Genomic DNA, 17209 nt, shown 5'->3' on the forward strand with positions numbered 1-17209 from the left:
ATACTATAACAATATGACATAACCAAGGGACAGCAAAGGAGATGAGAGACAACCTAGTACATTAAGGACAACAATCATTCGTTATATGGCTTTTGTTTCGATATCCTGAAGGTCCTTTCAATTAGCTTCATACTATATGGCCTTATGTATCAAGGTTTTGCTCTATTGCAGATCTCTGCTAGTAGAGCCCAAGGTTTCTACTGATTATGACGAATGAGGGAAACCATTGAGCCTAAGTTCCTTTGAGTCTGGTTTACTTCACTTAATATGATTTTTTCTAAGTCTTTCCATTTCCTAACAAATGGGGCGATGTCATTCTTTCTGACAGCAGCATAGAATTCCATTGTGTACAAATACCACAACTTGTTGATCCACTCATCAACTGAAGGACATCTAGGTTGGTTCCATATCTTTGCTATGGTGAATAATGCTGCAATGAACATTGTTGTGATAGTGGATTTAGTATGCCCTTGTTTCTGGATGGTTGGGTAAATGCCAAGTAGTGGAATTGCTGGATCATAGGGGAGTTCTATGTTTAGCCTTTTGAGGCACTGCCACACTGCTTTCCATAGTGGTTGAATGAGTTTGCACTCCCACCAACAGTGTAGTAGGGATCCCTCCTGGCCACATCCCCTCCAGCATCTGTTATTATTCGTTTTCCTGATCCTGGCCATTCTAACTGAAGTGAGGTGGAATCTTAGAGTTGTTTTGATTTGCATTTCTTTTATGACCAGAGATGTTGAGCATTTCTTCATGTGTCTATAGGCCTTTTTTGTTTCTTCTTCAGAGAAGATTCTCTTTAAGTCTTTGGCCCATCTTTTAATGGGATGGTTGTTACTTTGGAGATTAGTTTGGGAGTGATTCAATATATTTTAGATATGAGGCCTTTGTCCGTTGTTTGGTTGGTGAAGATCTTCTCCCACTCTGTAGGCTTCCTAATTAATTTACTAGCTATGTCCTTTGCCATACAAAAGCTCTGCAGTTTAATGCAGTCCCACTTATCCAGCCTTTCTCTGATTTGTTGTGATTCTTGGTCCTTATTAAGAAAGTTTCGACCTGTGCCAAGGAGGCCTAGTGTATCTCCTATTCCTTCCTGTAAATAAAATGTCACTATTAACACATAACATCCTACTAGCATTGTAAGAGACATATAACTAAATAAATGTACTTTATGAAAGGGAAATTTTAAATTTTGTGAAAATAAGTCATCTCTAATGTATAGCTTTTAGTAACATTTACCAAACGTATAATCAGCTATGAATGACATGACTTCTATATGAGTGTTACTATTCACTATCAATTTATAAAATGGATATACTTTGTTTTAGATGAGCAATTTCTTACATAACTGCTGATATAGAATTGGTGATGTTGCTGTAAATCTCTCCTTATTAGTAGTAATATTAGTATTTTGTTGGTTGTGGAGTTTGAACTAAGGCCTGGGTGCTGTTTCTGACTTTTTTGTTCAGTGCTAGTATTCTACGGCTTGGAGCCACAGCTCCATTTCCATCTTTTAGATGCTTAATTGGAGATGAGTCTCACAGAAATCCAGGCTCAAACATCGTCCTTTTGATTATGAGACTCATTTTAGAAAATAGAAGGAAGTTTGTTGCACAAAAGTAACAATAGCAGTGGCTCACACCTGTAATCCTAGCTACTCAGAAAGCTGAAATCTGAGGATTTCAGTTCAAAGCCAGCTTGGGCACTGAAGTCCAAGAGACTTTTATCTCCAGTTAACCACCAAAAAGCTGGAAGTGGAGCTGTGGCTCAAAATGATAGATAGAATGCTAACACTTGAGCTGAAGAGGTCAGGGACAGTGCCCAGGCCCAGAGTTCAGGCCTACAACCTACAAAAAGAAAAAAAAATTCTAAAATAAAAGAATTGTGGTCAAGGGTTATAATGAAATTGAAATGTTTATCAAAGATCATTTTAACTGAAATTGACCTTTTAGAAAAATTACAAATGTGTAGCTATATATAGAATACAATTACTTCTATTTCATCTTAGTTGGTGTTTTGATTCCCATTAAGACACAGTAGTTTTAACCACTGTTGTTTTTGCACCTTCAGTGTTCGTCAGAATAGAAACAGCATCTTAGTAGCATTATAAAAAGTTTTGGCTTGGGCCAGGAGTTTGGCCTAGTGATAGGGTGCTTGCCTAGCATGCACAGATACCCGCGTTTGATTGCTCAGCTTCCACATACATAGAAAAAGCCAGAAGTGATGCTGTGATTCAAGTGGTAGAGCTCTAGCTTTGAGCACTCTCAGGCCCTGAGTTAAAAGCCAGGACTGGCCAAGAAAAAAGTTTTGACTTCAGAGACCCCTTTGATTCTGTTTTTCATATTTTATGTTTTAGAATGGAAACCGTTGTTGTAAATAACCTTGAAATACAACACAGAATTTATTATAGAAAATGTAAAGAAAAACAAGGCTATCAGCATTTCTACACTAGATTAGTGGAATAGATAAGGAGCTCTAGAGAACGTTGAAAAAGGAAGGTTATTATTATTAAAAATGATTTTGGTGGGCTGGGAGTTTGGCCTAGTGGTAGAGTGCTTGCCTAGCATGCACGAAGACCCAGGTTCGATTCCTCGGTACCACATACATAGAAAAAAGCCAGAAGTGGTGCTGAGGCTCACCTGGTAGAGCTCTAGCCTTGAGAAAGTCCAAGGACAGTGCTCAGGCCCTGAGCTCAAGCCCAGGACTGGCAAAAAATTAAAAAATCATTTTTATTTATTTTGGAACACAGAGCGGAGCTACCATTTGTTTGATTTGGGGTAACTAGAAAAATGAAGAACCTTCAGAGACCATTTTGTAGAAAAAATGATTTAAAGAGTTCAGTAGATATTTGTTAAGTGAATTATTCAAATTAAACTGTAATTTTTTTTGCCAGCCCTGGGGTTTGAATTCAGGGCTGAGCACTGTCCTTGGGCTTTCTCAAGTCTAGAGCTCTACCACTTGAGCCACAGCACCCCTTCTGGCTTTCTCTATGTATGTGGTCCTAAGGAACTGAACCCGGTCTTTGTGCATGCTAGGTGAGTCCTCTATCACTATGCAAACTCCTGGCCCCAATACATTTTTTTATTCCTTTCTTGCAGTTTCTTTTCACTGTTCTTCATGACATTTGCTTAAATTCCTATGGTAAACTTTTTCTCCAAGAGAATCATTCTTACCCTTCTAATGTCTATAGACTAACACAAGGAAGGACACATTTTAGGAAAGATCTGTATAAGAAAGGGAAAACCTGTCAAAGTAGTAGGTAGAGGGAGTATAGAGTAATAATCATTGTAATATTTATATCCACTAAACTATGTGCCAAGAGCTATTGTAACCGTTCTTAACTTATATAGGTAAGTGTAGTATCAGGTAGATAATAGTATTCTACTTTAGATAGACTAGGAAACAGAAACCCTGATAGGGTAAATAAATAGTTATTAAGCAGAATGACAGGAAGGAAGGTAATCTGGCACAGAGGGCTGATACATTGACAAACTCATTTCTGTTTCTTTTCTCTCTATACTGAGCTGTTCATGAAGATACCTTTTTTCTCTAACATTTCAAAGATAAACTTTATTTTTTGAAATGTTAATAAGCATTATAAAATTGATATTGAAAAATATTTAATGTCATTAGTCAACTGTTTTCCTTAACTTTTGACAGGTTTCATTTTCATTTTTAAAAATGTTTCTCTTGAGATTTCATTTCACTCATCTCATTTAGAGGTATATTGTTTAACCTTAAAGTGTTACTGATTTCAAGTTTAATTCCATTATGATCTGAGTGCAAACACTGTATTTATTCTTTGAAATTTGTTAAAATATGCCTTATATCCCAGGATGTATTCTTTGTTGATGAATAAAATGTCTTTTTTTCTTGTAGTGAATCAGAGCCTCCTGAAATTGATGAGAATGTTTCTAGAATAAGTCTTTTTTTTTTTTTTTGGCCAGTCATGCGGCTTGAACTCAAGGCCTGAGCACTATCCTTGGACTTTTTCTCAAGGTTAGAGCTCTACCACATGAGCCACAGCACCACTTCCAGCTTTTTTTCTATGTATGTGGTACTGAGGAATCAAACACAGGCCTTCATTCATGCTAGGCAAGCATTCTGCCACTAGGCCAAAGTCCCGGCTATAAGTCTTTTTTTAAATTAATGATACATATTTTTTGCATTGTGTCTCCTATTCTCATAGTAGGGATAAAGTACTTCAAGGTATTGCTGTCCCTATATATGTCAATGTAAGGTCTCAGAAATGTCAAAGATTGACAACTATGGAACATCTTGGCTTTATCAAATGTATAAGCATATTGGTAAAATTTTTTCACATTATGTCTGTACATAATATGACATAGCATATGATCTCTACAGTTTTAAATATAGAGAAGCATTTATTAAGAAATAGTAAATTTTTATTTTACTTTAAAAATGTAACAACCATTTTCTATCTCATTTAGTTTTGTCAGCCTAGTGGATGGCAGCTGTCCAAAGAGAGGAAGCAGCCAACGTACTTTGTGGTGGTCTTAACAGATATTGACTCAGATCGTCATTACTGCTCATGCCTAACGTTCTATGAGGCAGAGATCAATCTTCAGGTACAAACACTTTTCTATCTGAAGGATAATCATGGGAATAATACTGGCTTTTGTTAAAACTGCAAATGTGATTTGTATGGGCTTCTTAAAAAAAAGGCACCTAGGTTTTTGTATTTAATATTGAAGAGGAGAAGTAAAGCAATAAGGCAAAGTAGCTAATACTTCTAATTTGAATCACTGTTTTTAAAACATTTTTCTTTTTCTTACATATTTTTCCACTTGTCATTTTAAGTAGATCAAAAATATAATTAATTTAGTTTTTACCATCAGATTAAAATGTTTATCTGCTGCATAGGATTTTTGAAAGATTTTCAAATGCAATGAAGTTGTGAGAATAATGGCTTTTGTATACTTAATATACTAGATATGAACAAAAACTAAAATTGTAAGACATTTTTATATGGGGTTGGGAGACAGTCATAAGCCTTGAATTCAGGGCCTGGGTTGGCCCTGGAAGCCTTTTCACTCAAGTCTATCACTGTTATTCTACCACTGTCAGTGGTAGAACAATGATTTCTGGTAAGTAATTGGTAGAAAAGGTCTCACAGACTTTCCTGACTGGGCTGGCTTTGAACTGCAATCCTCAGATCTCAGCCTCCTGAGTAGCTAGGATTACAGGCGTGAACCACTACAGCCTAGCTAAGGTTACTTTTTTAATACTAGAAAGTTACTAAAAGCAAAAGGACTTTTGACAACGAGGAACAATATGAAAAAGAATAGAATGCCCCCAAAATGTTATTTTCTAGGTCATTAAGGTTGTTTTCTTTTTGGCATGAATTTAGTTATGTCCTTTTTTAAAAATGTGTTTTCTTTTATTTTTGAATCATATAATCAGTTCAGAATAGATCATTTAATTTTCATTTGGTGTGAATTACTTCATACCAAATGTTACTGTGACACATTATTTGGAATCTGAAGAGGAGGAACTTAGGGACACACACCATCCAAAGCAAAATTGTGCAACTTTAAAAATTTTGTCTCTGTTACCTTTTCCAAGATACAGTAACACTGTCAGTAATCACAAGCAAACTTTGGCATTACAATTTTAATAACATATCTTTCAATTATTCATCCTAGGCAATATGATCCTAGATTGTTTTAAATAATCAGTAAAATATGATAGATTTTCATATTGATTTGTACAAATGTTTATTTTTGTGCCAGTTCTGGGGCTTGAACTCAGGGCCTCACTTTTCTTGGGCTTTCTTAAGGATAGCACTCTACCACTTGAGCCACAGCACCACTTCTGGCTTTTTCTATGTATGTAGTACTGGAATCGAACCCAGGTCTTCATGCATACTAGGCAAGCACTCTACCACTAGGCCAAACTCCCAGCGCTTGATATTGATTTTTATAGTTTACAAAATATATGAGTCATTTTTTTGTTTTCCTTAACATCTTTTAAAAGTTACTTAATATGTTTGTATATTTATTAAATGATGATAATTAATTCTTAATGAAGATATTTGGTATATCAACAGATTAATCGCATCAATTAGAAGGGACACATGCTACTAGAGAAGGAATATGAAGAAACATTGAAGGCATGAAAATAGTTCTTCGTCTTCGTAGAGATAAAATTTAGGTCAGGAGGCAAACTAAAATTTAAGAATAAAAACTATATGCTGGAGCCGGGAGTTTGGCCTAGTGGTAGAGTGCTTGCCTAGCATGCATGAAGACCCGGGTTCGATTCCTCGGTACCACATACGTAGCAAAAAGCCAGAAGTGGTGCTGTGGCTCAAGTGGTAGAGCCCTAGCCTTGAGAAAAAATCCAGGGACAGTGATCAGGCCCTGAGACCAAGCCCAGGACTGGCAAAAAACAAAAAAACTATATGCTCAGTATTCTTTAGTGAAATACATAACATGTAAAGATTGGACAATTGTATTAAGTCTTATGGAGCTTAAAAGATTGAGAGAACAATTTACAAGTAAAGATTTGAGACTTTGGAAAGAAAAAAGGTAATTTGCAAAACCTTAGGGATAGAGGAAATAGGTATTAGAATTTCAGATAAAATAAAGATCTTATGTTCATAATATTTTAATACATTTTATTTAATTCTTACGCATTTTATTTCACTTGGTTCTTTTTTTTTTTTTTTTTGCCAGTCCTGGGCTTGAGCTCAGGACCTGAGCACTGTCCTTGGACTTTCTCAAGGCTAGAGCTCTACCACTTGAGCCTCAGCACCACTTCCAGCTTTTTTCTATATATGTGGTACCGAGGAATCGAACCCGGGTCCTCATGCATGCTAGGCAAGCACTTTAACTACTAGGCCAAACTCCCGGCCATCACTTGGTTCTTATAAGAGCACTATTTGCTAGTTTCAACATTCCTATTTTACAGATAAGGTTAATGTCAGGTACTAAGTTCATAAGTTTAATTATGTCTCCAAAGATTAAATACTAAAATATGTGGCACTGAAAAGTAATATTTGATTGAAGAATAGAGTTATTGTGGGGATAGAAAAGGTAGTCTATAGGCAGATCCCAGTGCATACGAAATAAGTATTCTGTAATGAAACATTATAAAATTCATGGAATAGATGCATTTTGTAGTAAGCAATATCTCTCTCTATATATAGCACAAATGGGCTTTAAACTCTCAGTACTCCAATCTTAGCTTCTGACTTCTAGGATTGTAGGCTTGTGGTGTCATGCTGTATAAGTCCATGTATTTCAACAGGTATTAATCAGTGGGCTATTTAAGGAAACAGTGAACTTAAACATTTATACAGCAATTTTGAATAATTCAAGAATTACTTGGAAAATTGAAGCAGTGAAAATAAGATCTTTTAACTTAAGTTGGAAAAATTTGAAGCAGAGAAAAAAAATTACATGCAGAATATCTTAGAGTCATTCAATATGTAACTCATTCATTTTACCTCTCTATATTCATTATGGCAAATTTAAAACTAAAGTGAAAAATAACAGGATAGAAAAATAATTTAGCTTTTACTTTAACTTACATTAAAATAACTATACCATAAATTCACCCTATACATATATTTATTCAAATTTCTGATGTACATTTATTTCCTATTTTATCAATATTATAAAAATATTTTAAAAACTGAGATGAATACCTCTTTCTAAAAGTTTTGCTTCCTGTAAAGAGGTTTAGTCAGTCATAATCTACTCAGCTAGAAATTAGAGATAGCAAACGGGATTTGCTGATTTTTTAAAAATATTTTTTATTGTAATTAATAAAAGGGTTACATGATATTTGCCAGATAGAAGGTGCATTAATTCCCATACATTGATACCCTTTCACATGTCTTGGTCCTCATTACCCTCCCCCTTAGCCCCCCATCTTGGTTTTCCCCCCTTCCCTATCCAATTTCAAATAACCAAATACAAATATATCCAATATATCAGATAACAAAGTGAGATACTGTAACAATATGATATAACCAAGGGACAGCAAAAGAAATGAGAGATAAGATAGTACATTAAGGACAACAATCATTCATTATATGGCTTTTGTTTCAGTATCCTAGAGGTCCTTTCAATTAGCTTCATACTGTATGGCCTTATGTATCAAGGTTTTGCTCTATTGCAAATCTCTGCTAGGAGAGCCCAAGGTTTCTACTGATTATGACAAATGAGGGAAACATTGAGCCTAAGTTCCTTTGAGTCTGGCTTACTTCACTTAATATGATTTTTTCTAAGTCTTTCCATTTCCTAACAAATGGGGCGATGTCATTCTTTCTGACAGCAGCATAGAATTCCATTGTGTACAAATACCACATCTTGTTGATCCACTCATCAACTGAGGGGCATCTAGGTTGGTTCCATATCTTTGCTATGGTGAATAATGCTGCAATGAACATTGTTGTGATAGTGGATTTAGTATGCCCTTGTTTCTGGATGGTTGGGTAAATGCCAAGTAGTGGAATTGCTGGGTCATAGGGGAGCTCTATGTTTAGCCTTTTCAGGCACTGCCATACTGCTTTCCATAGTGGTTGAATGAGTTTGCACTCCCACCAACAGTGTAGTAGGGATCTCTTCTGGCCACATCCCCTCCAGCATCTGTTGTTAGTTTTCTTGATCCTGGCCATTCTAACTGGAGTGAGGTAGAATCTTAGAGTTGTTTTGATTTGCATTTCTTTTATGACCAGAGATGTTGAGCATTTCGTCATGTGTCTATAGGCCATTTTTGTTTCTTCTTCAGAGAAGACTCTCTTTAAGTCTTTGGCCCATTTTTTTAATGGGATGGTTGTTACTTTGGAGATTAGTTTGGGAGTGATTCAATTTTTTGAGTTGTTGATATATTTTAGTTATGAGGCCTTTGTCCGCTGTATGGTTGAAGATCTCCCACTCTGTAGGCTTCCTGAGGAGACTGAGATCTGAGGACTGCTGTTTGAAACTAGCCTAGGCAGGAAAGTCTGTGAGACTCATAATTTCCATTTAATCAGCACAATTCCAGTTTTGGCTTTTTTGATGCTTATTTGGAGATCAGAGTCTCACAGACTTTCCTTCCCCAGTTGTCTTTGGACTACAGTTCTTAATCTTATCCTCCTCAATAGCTAGAATGTCAGGCTTGAGCTACGAGCATCTGGCTATATATGTTCTTAAATATAACTATTTTAGTCTCATGGTAGATGTACTTTAAATTTTCCACCCAAATTGTAACCCACTGGATGCTATTCTAAGTCATTTTATGAGCATATTGCCATTTCTTAGAAGAATGTACATTGTAGGATATCTATATATAACAAAAAGTCTGATTTCTTTTTTTTCTGATTCCATTAATGAATGTTTGAATATACCATGTTTCATAGTCATAAGGTTTTAACACATTTTTTAAGAATATGAAGATTAAATCTTGATATTTGAAAGTAGTTTTTATAAACTTCTCCATAAATAATTCCAGGGGAATAAATTTTATTTAACATAAGAACTAGTAACCTTCACCTACAAGATCATATAGCTCATCAATGTTAATGTAATGTTCTGTCTTAGAAAATAATTTGAATTTCATTGTTTTTTATAGTAATTTTATCATACAATGAAAATGAACTTTTAAGTAGTTCACTAATTTTGATGATTTACCAACTAATGATCTTGTTTATGAGAAACTCATTTTGAGATGGTTAACATTATTAGAAAGGGAAGAAACATTCTATGCTGTTTGCCCCCTTCTCACAGAACTTATTTCTGTTTTTTTTCTCTCAGAAAAAAATAGTTTAATAGTACTTTTAAGTTTGCTGTTTCAAAGTTATTTTTTTTTCTTTTTTGATTGATCATGCGACTTGAACTCAGGGCCTGGGTACTATCCCTAAATTCTTTTTGCTTAGGACTAGGGCTCTAGCACTTCAACATTTTGGCCATAGCTCCACTTCTAGATTTCTGGTGGTTTAATTGTAGATAAGAATGTCAGACTTTGCTGCCAAGGTTGGCTTTGAACCATGATCCTTAGGTCTCAGCCTCCTGAATAGCCAGCCTCAAAGATAATTTTAAGTGTTCATAATTTATAAACTAAGCCAGTGAATTCTTAAGTAATCTACAATTGAAGTAAGTTTCAGAGTAACTGATGAGTGGAAATACTTCTCCGGTTTATAATGATTGATTCATTAATTCACATTAATTTATTAGATAATAATGGGAGAACAAAAGATATTTTAAAAATTAGTAACAATAATTGAGATAAAAACATGCAAAAAGCGTTCACAAATCAACATTATCATTTCCTTCTGATATTAAAATAATTTCAAATACTGCCAATACTGCCAACTAATACTGTCAAAATAGGCAAGGAATTTTAATTCAACATGAATATACGTAGCATAAAAATACAGCATTAAGCTAGGCAGCATTGAGGCATGCCTGTTTTCAAAAATCTGATAGCTGGAGGAATGTAGTTCAAAGCCAGCCTAGTTAGGAGATTCCAAAAGCCTCCATTTCCAGTTAACCAGCAAAATTCAAGACTGGATGCATAGCTCCAGTGCTAAGAGTGCCAGCTGTGAGAAAGAAAGCCTTGTAATAAGAGCATGAGTTCTTAAGTTCAAGCCCTGATACACACATACAATGTTGTTTCAATATTTTTTAAAGTACATAAGGACTAAAATAAATGAATGTAATTAAATGAGCAGGTAAGTATATGTTAGAATTTTTTTCAGTCACACTACACAGCATACAACATACTGCTTTTTCCTAAGGTTGACTTTTTTTGGTTCCCTGCTAGAAATTTTTTTCTTTTTCTTTTATCATTATTTCCTTTTTTTTTAAAATTAATTTTTGTATTATAATGGTGATATACAGAAGGTTTACAGTTACATTAGTCAGGCAACCATTACTTTTTACTATTCCTACTTAACCATTTTTAAATCCATGTTTCATTGCTATGGACTTTGTTGATTTTGCCTCACAGTTTCTCAGATATTTTGACTATAAACTGTAATTGTTACAATAGTGTTTCATACCTAGTTCTGTTTTATCATCTGTGTTGCTTTTTGTTTTATCATCTGTGTTGCTTTTATCATTTAAATGAGATTATCAGTTTTCTGACAAAAGAAATTGGACCTTATCTTTTTATGACAGCCACTGTATAGCTCCCCAGATAGCAAATGTTTAATAAATAAACACATGCTGTGTTTTTGTTCTTAAGAAAATACAAATTAAAAATTTTAGAAAATTACTTTTCACTAGATGTTACATATATTTTTTGTGTTCCATATTACTTCCAGTCTCATGGCTGAAGGCATTTGAAGTAAAATTTCTAAACCTTTTCTCCTCAATATAATAAACAATAAACACATATTTTTAAAAAGCACATACTTTCTAGAGAGTCATTAAACTGCAGCCCCAATCTTTGGAACAATTTACTCTTGAAGAAGAGGTACTGGAATTAAGAATAATAACATTTTAGAATTTCTGTTTTGGGCCAGTCCCAGGGCTTGAACTCAGGGCCTGAGCACTGTTCGTGAGCTTTCTCAAGGCTAGGGCTCTACCACTTGAGCCGTAGCACCATTTCCAGCTTTTTCATTGTGAGTGGTACCAAGGAGTCGAACTTGGGTTTTCATGCATGATAGGTAAGCAACTCTACCACTAGGCCAAACTCCTAGCCCAACATTTTAGAATTTACAAAGTAAAAGTCAACCTTTATAATAAAAAATGATATAAATAAAATGAAATTATTTCTACTTAATACAAATTTACATTATATTCATTATTTTTCTCTTCCTTGTTAATATGTATTCAGTTTAGTGAGTGTTTAAAGATTGGCTTTATGAAGTAACCACCAAATTCCATGTTATGTTTTAGTCAAAGTAAGTTAATGGTCCTTTTTTTGAAATGGTTATCTACTTACTGAAGCTGTCTTTTAATGGTACTCTAGGGAATTTATCACAATCTCATAAAAATGTGGATAAGTATATCTCTTCCAGGAATTTCAGTGATTTGTTGTCATTTTAGATTTATTAATAATCCATGAAGAATATGATTCATTAAGTGTGGAAATCTTTGGTAAATAATCATCCCATTCTTATTATTTCTAAGGATTACAGAAACCAACCTAATTTTATTTTTTGCTTTGTTACAAATGAAGTTTTTCAAGAGCATACAAACCTGCTTATAAATAAATAAAACATGTGGAAAGCATTCACTGACAACTAATACTTGGTTATATTGTCCTTTGTTAGAAACTAAGTAAGTTCTAGAGAGAATTTGAAATACAGTTTTTGACTTCCACAAGGAGTGGAGAAGGATTTCACTTGGTAAAAAATAAATAAAATAAAATGAAATCATTCCAAGAAAATTTATTTCTGCATTTATTCAGTGAGCAAATACTAAGTGTCACCTATGTGCCCCAGCCCTTACTTTGGCAACCTGGAAATTACGATTAAACAAGACAACAGAATTCTGGCCTTTATATAGTATATTCTAGTGGAGGAACAGACAAATCAAAACACAAGATACATAAAGCAAAGGGTATATGGATATAGACAAGTTTAGGTCATGGTAGTTTCAAGTAGAATTATCAGCAAACTTCACTTAATATGATTTTTTTCCAAGTCTTTCCATTTCCTTATGAATGGGGCAATGACATTCTTTCTGGTGGCAGCATAGAGTTCTATTGTGTGTAAGTACCACATCTTCTTGATCCAGTCATCTACTGAGCATCTCTGGGTTGGTTCCATATCTTTGCTATGGTAAATAGGGCTGCAATAAACATTGTTGTGCTAGTGGCTTTAGTAAGTCCTTGTCTCTGGACATTTGGGTAAATGCCTGGAGAGGAATTTCTGGTTAATAGGGGAGCTCAATGTTTAGTCTCTTGAGCAATCACCATACTGCTTTCCATAGTGGTTGAATGAGTACACTCCCCCCAACAGTGTAGTGAAGTGAAGTAAGCCAGACCCAAAAGAAAATAGGCTCAATAGTTTCCCTCATTTGTAATAATTAGTACACACATAGAACTCTACTAGCAGAGGGTTACAATAGTTCAAAACCTAGGTACATAAGGTCATATAGGATGAGACTAAATAAAAGGAACTCTAAGGTATGGAAATAAGAGCTTTATCTTGTGTGATTGTTCTTAAGGTACTATGTTATTTCTCTTCTCTTTTTTTGCCCTTTGACTAATCTCATTATTACGGTATCTGACTTTGTCACCTGTTATATTGTATATACATTTGTTTGTTTATTTAAAATAGGAAAGGGAAGCAGGGGAAACAAGATGATTGGGAGGGGTTGGGGTAGGGGACAAAAACTATGAAAAGGGATATCAATGTGTGAGAAGTAATGCACCTACTACCTGGGGAATGTAATTGTAACCCCTCTATACATTACCCCGACAATTAAAAAAAAAAAAGAAAAGAAAGATGGTGGACTCTGTCAGGGTTCTCTGCCCACTTTGGAGCAGAGAGAAGTATAAAGGATGCTTCAGAAGTTTGGATGGAGCTGTTGGCACTTGCTTCATCCTTTCTTCCTCAAGTGACTCTGGACCAATTATGGTGCTGCCTCTCTGTCTGCATCCCTTCCTCTGGAAGACACAGGCAACAGTACCTGTGTTGTAGGTTGCACTGATGTGTAGCTCAACAAATATAGCCACACACACATATGACAAATTATCAGCAAAGACTTGTCAGACAGGAAGGAGATTCTTGAATGAAGATCTCCAGGAGGTGGCTGTAGTTATTAGTAGTCCCTAGTTATTATTAGTTATGCATGCTAGGCAAGCATTCTACCACTAGGCAACACTCTCCGCCCCAAGACAGACTGACACACAGACACACACACACACACACACTCTCTCTCTCTCTCTCTCTCTCTCTCTCTCTCTCTCTTTCTTTCTCTCCCCCCCCATTGTGGTTAAAATTCTAAAACGTACCATTTTAACCATGTGTGAACATACATTTCAGTGGCATTAAGCACATTCTGAAAGTTAGTTTTGTGTATAAACATGCTTTTTTCAAAATGTAAATATTGTTGCTTATGAGCAAAAGCAGTTTAGAGCTTAGTACTTTCAAGAGTACTGAGCATTTTATAATCTTAGTAATAAAAGATCTGGCCACGTAGAAAAAAAATGAATTTATGCCTTATTTCTCTAAAACAGACTTTTTTCCTCTTTTGGAAACTGACTTTCCACTTTAGCAAGTGTCATTTTAACTGTTTGTGTCATTGCTTACAAATAATTTGCATATCTTATTCATCTTTGATATTTCACTAAAAAAGGCATGCTCAAAACTGGCTGTATATCTGGAGTTTAAGAAGTTTTTCACAAATGAAATAAGTTTTGCTTCTTCAATTCTTTGCATGATATTTGTAAATAATGTAAGATTTTTATAAATCATGTGTATGATAAGAATATCTTTGTGAACTGTGAACCTGGAAGATTCTATCTGTTCATTACAGTGTTATTTTTTCTAGGGAACAAAGAAGGAAGAAATTGATGGTGAAGAAGTGTCTGGTTTAATTCAGCCTGCAGAAGTGTTTGCTCCCAAAAGCCTGGTGTTGGTATCCAGATTAGATTATCCAGAAATTTTTAGGGTAAAGAATTCATATGTCATTATTAATTAGTATTATTTTATAAATTAAGTGAATCATCATGACAAGTTTTTTTTGTTGTTGTTTTTGTGGGTCATGGGGCCTGAGCCTGGGCGCTGTCCCTGAGCTCTTCAGCTCAAGACTACAGCCCTTCTCTTAAGCCACAAGCCCACTTCCCATTTTCTAGTGATTAATTGGAGATAAAAGTGCCTCGGCTGCTTTAAACCACGATCCTCAGATCTCAGTCTCCTGAGTAGCTAGGATTATAAGTGTGAGCCACCACTGTGCCAGCCATGACAAGTTTTTTTGTATTGAAAATACCATTAGATTGATTTAATGATTCATCAATAAAATTGGCTTAAAATTTTGAATGAATATCATATTTGAGTAATTTAATGATATTGTTTACACATCCAAGGATATAGTGTTTGTTTAAAATAGGTCTCATATTAATTGCACCAAATGTTATAAATAATTACAAAGAAATAATTTCATTATCTTCAGCAAATTAAAAAAAAGAAATAATTTAACAGCCTTAATATTTATTCAGCTTATGATCAATCTGAAGTAAATAGGAGTAATCAATATTTCAACTAATTATAATTATTTGAAAGATGCATGATTCTTATAATCATAAATGATTCTCATTATAATAAACAATTTTCATAATTCAAACAGTTATCATGATCATGCTAACATATCTTTAAAATATTTTATAGGGTGGAGATGGTGGGGCATTATTGTAATTTTAACAGTGGAGACAAGCAGGAGAATTTCAAGATCAAGACAGGCCTAGGCTATAAAGCCAAGACCATGACCATGTTTCAAAACAACAATGGTGTGTGTGTGTGTGTGTGTGTGTGTGTGAGAGTACAGAGGGAAAAAAATGTTCTGGCTGTTTTATTTATATACTTAGAATTTTCAAATGTTAAAAATTGTTTTAAAGCTGGGTGTGGTGGCTCACGCCTGTAATCCTAGCTACTCAGGAGGCTGAGATCTGACATCAAGGTTTAAAGCCAACCCAGGCACAAAAGGACCTGAGACTCTTATCTCCAATTAACCTCTAGAAAACAGGAAGTGGGGCTTGGCTCAAGGGAAGGGGTGTGATAGCCTTAAGCTGAAGAGCTCAGACACAATGCCCAGGTCCACTTCAAGCCCCATGACCCTCTCCAACACACAGAAAAATGTTTTAAGTAAAATTATTTTTAAGTATTTGTAGTAATGCAAAATTTCTGAAATACATGTAGAAAATGAGATTTTATATTCTAGGAAAAATCAATTTGGGTATCACTTTTATTGCAGTGGCTAATTTTTAGCAATTTTATAGTCACCAATTTCTATAAATTAAGATTACATTTTATCTACTGTTATCACCTGAGCTCAAAGAATTTTCTTAGTTTCTGTCAATTTTATTGAATAAATGTTGTCCGTATATAAGAATCACAAAGAAAATAATTTTTTATCTCAAAATTTGGAGTTATAAAAAGCAACTTGAAATGGTAAGGCTAACAGTAGATCAACTAAAGTTTTAACCCTGCAGATTAGCAGTTACCTGCAAGAGATACCTGTTTTACAAATTATTGCTTTCTGCTTTCTAAAAATTTATCTCATTTGGAGGTCTGGTCCTGGAGGAAAATTTAATAAACTTAATATTGTTTGTGGCTTAAAATTGATTCCATGTTCTCTGCATAATATACTTTAATTGGTTCAAAAAGCATTTTGCTGGGAGCAGATGTCAAAATTTATTTTCAGTGCTTTTATCCATGCTATGGTGATACTTATCTTTCTCTTTGCAGGCTTGCCTGGGTTTGATTTATACTGTATATGTGGACAGTTTGAATGTCTCCTTGGAAAGTCTCGTTGCAAACCTTTGTGCTTGTCTTGTTCCAGCATCTGGAGGGTCTCAGGTAAACAAAATAGAAAAGGAAATGGAGTTAATTTATTTTATATAGAAAGGGAAAGAAAGAATTCTTTTTTTCTTTATTAATGTTGATTTTTACGTCATATTTTAAATGACAGGTTTAACAAACAAGTGTTCAAGAAGGGAATCTCTATTTACAATCACTGGGATTTAGTATTTAGAACTTAATCAAAATTAGGCTAAGGGTTTGTATGTCATAGAAACATATTAATTTATGAAGTAAAACATTATATCTATAGAGTCATAGGTTTTTATATCTATATAGTTATGTTTATATTTCCATTACCATGTCCATAGCTTTGGGTATGCAGATATTGAGTCCTCGCTCTTGTACTCTTTGGATTTAATAGCCACATATTAAGGATACCATGCACTTTTTGTTCCTTAGGTCTTGACTTGTCTCACTCAGCATGATTTGCTCTAGATTCATCCACTTCCCTGTGAATGCCATTATTTTATCTGGTCTGTTGGCTATGTAGAATTCCATTGTGTATATATACCACATTTTCTATATCCATTCGTCTGCAGTAGGGCATCTGGATTGTTTCCATCGCCTGGCTATTGTGAATAGTGCAGAGATGAACATAGCTGAGCAGTCCTTATCATATCTTGGGTTATGATGTTCAGGGTAGATGCCCAGAAGTGGTATGGCGGGATGGTAGGGAAGGTCTATTTTCAGTTCTTTAAGAAACCTCCACACTGCTTTCCAGAGTGGCTG

At 34.7% G+C, this 17209-nt stretch overlaps 1 protein-coding gene across 3 annotated transcripts in view; it reads left to right on the top strand.

Annotated features, from left to right (window-relative positions):
• Sbf2 (SET binding factor 2) overlaps positions 1 to 17209 on the top strand; it is a 250978-nt gene that overhangs the window by 92802 nt on the left and 140967 nt on the right. For 2 of the 3 annotated variants that reach the window (XM_090348160.1, XM_090348161.1), the window contains exons 3-5: positions 4452 to 4589; positions 14454 to 14573; positions 16367 to 16477. In XM_090348160.1, the coding sequence (XP_090204286.1) occupies positions 4452 to 4589; positions 14454 to 14573; positions 16367 to 16477 (369 nt within the window). The remainder of the gene's footprint in view (positions 1 to 4451; positions 4590 to 14453; positions 14574 to 16366; positions 16478 to 17209) is intronic. The other variant, XM_090348162.1, reaches the window with a different exon arrangement.

The sequence above is a fragment of the Megascapheus bottae genome, chromosome 16, assembly GCF_031878675.1.
Source record: "Megascapheus bottae isolate mThoBot1 chromosome 16, mThoBot2.hap1, whole genome shotgun sequence".
In the NCBI taxonomy this organism is placed as follows: Eukaryota; Metazoa; Chordata; class Mammalia; order Rodentia; family Geomyidae; genus Megascapheus; species Megascapheus bottae.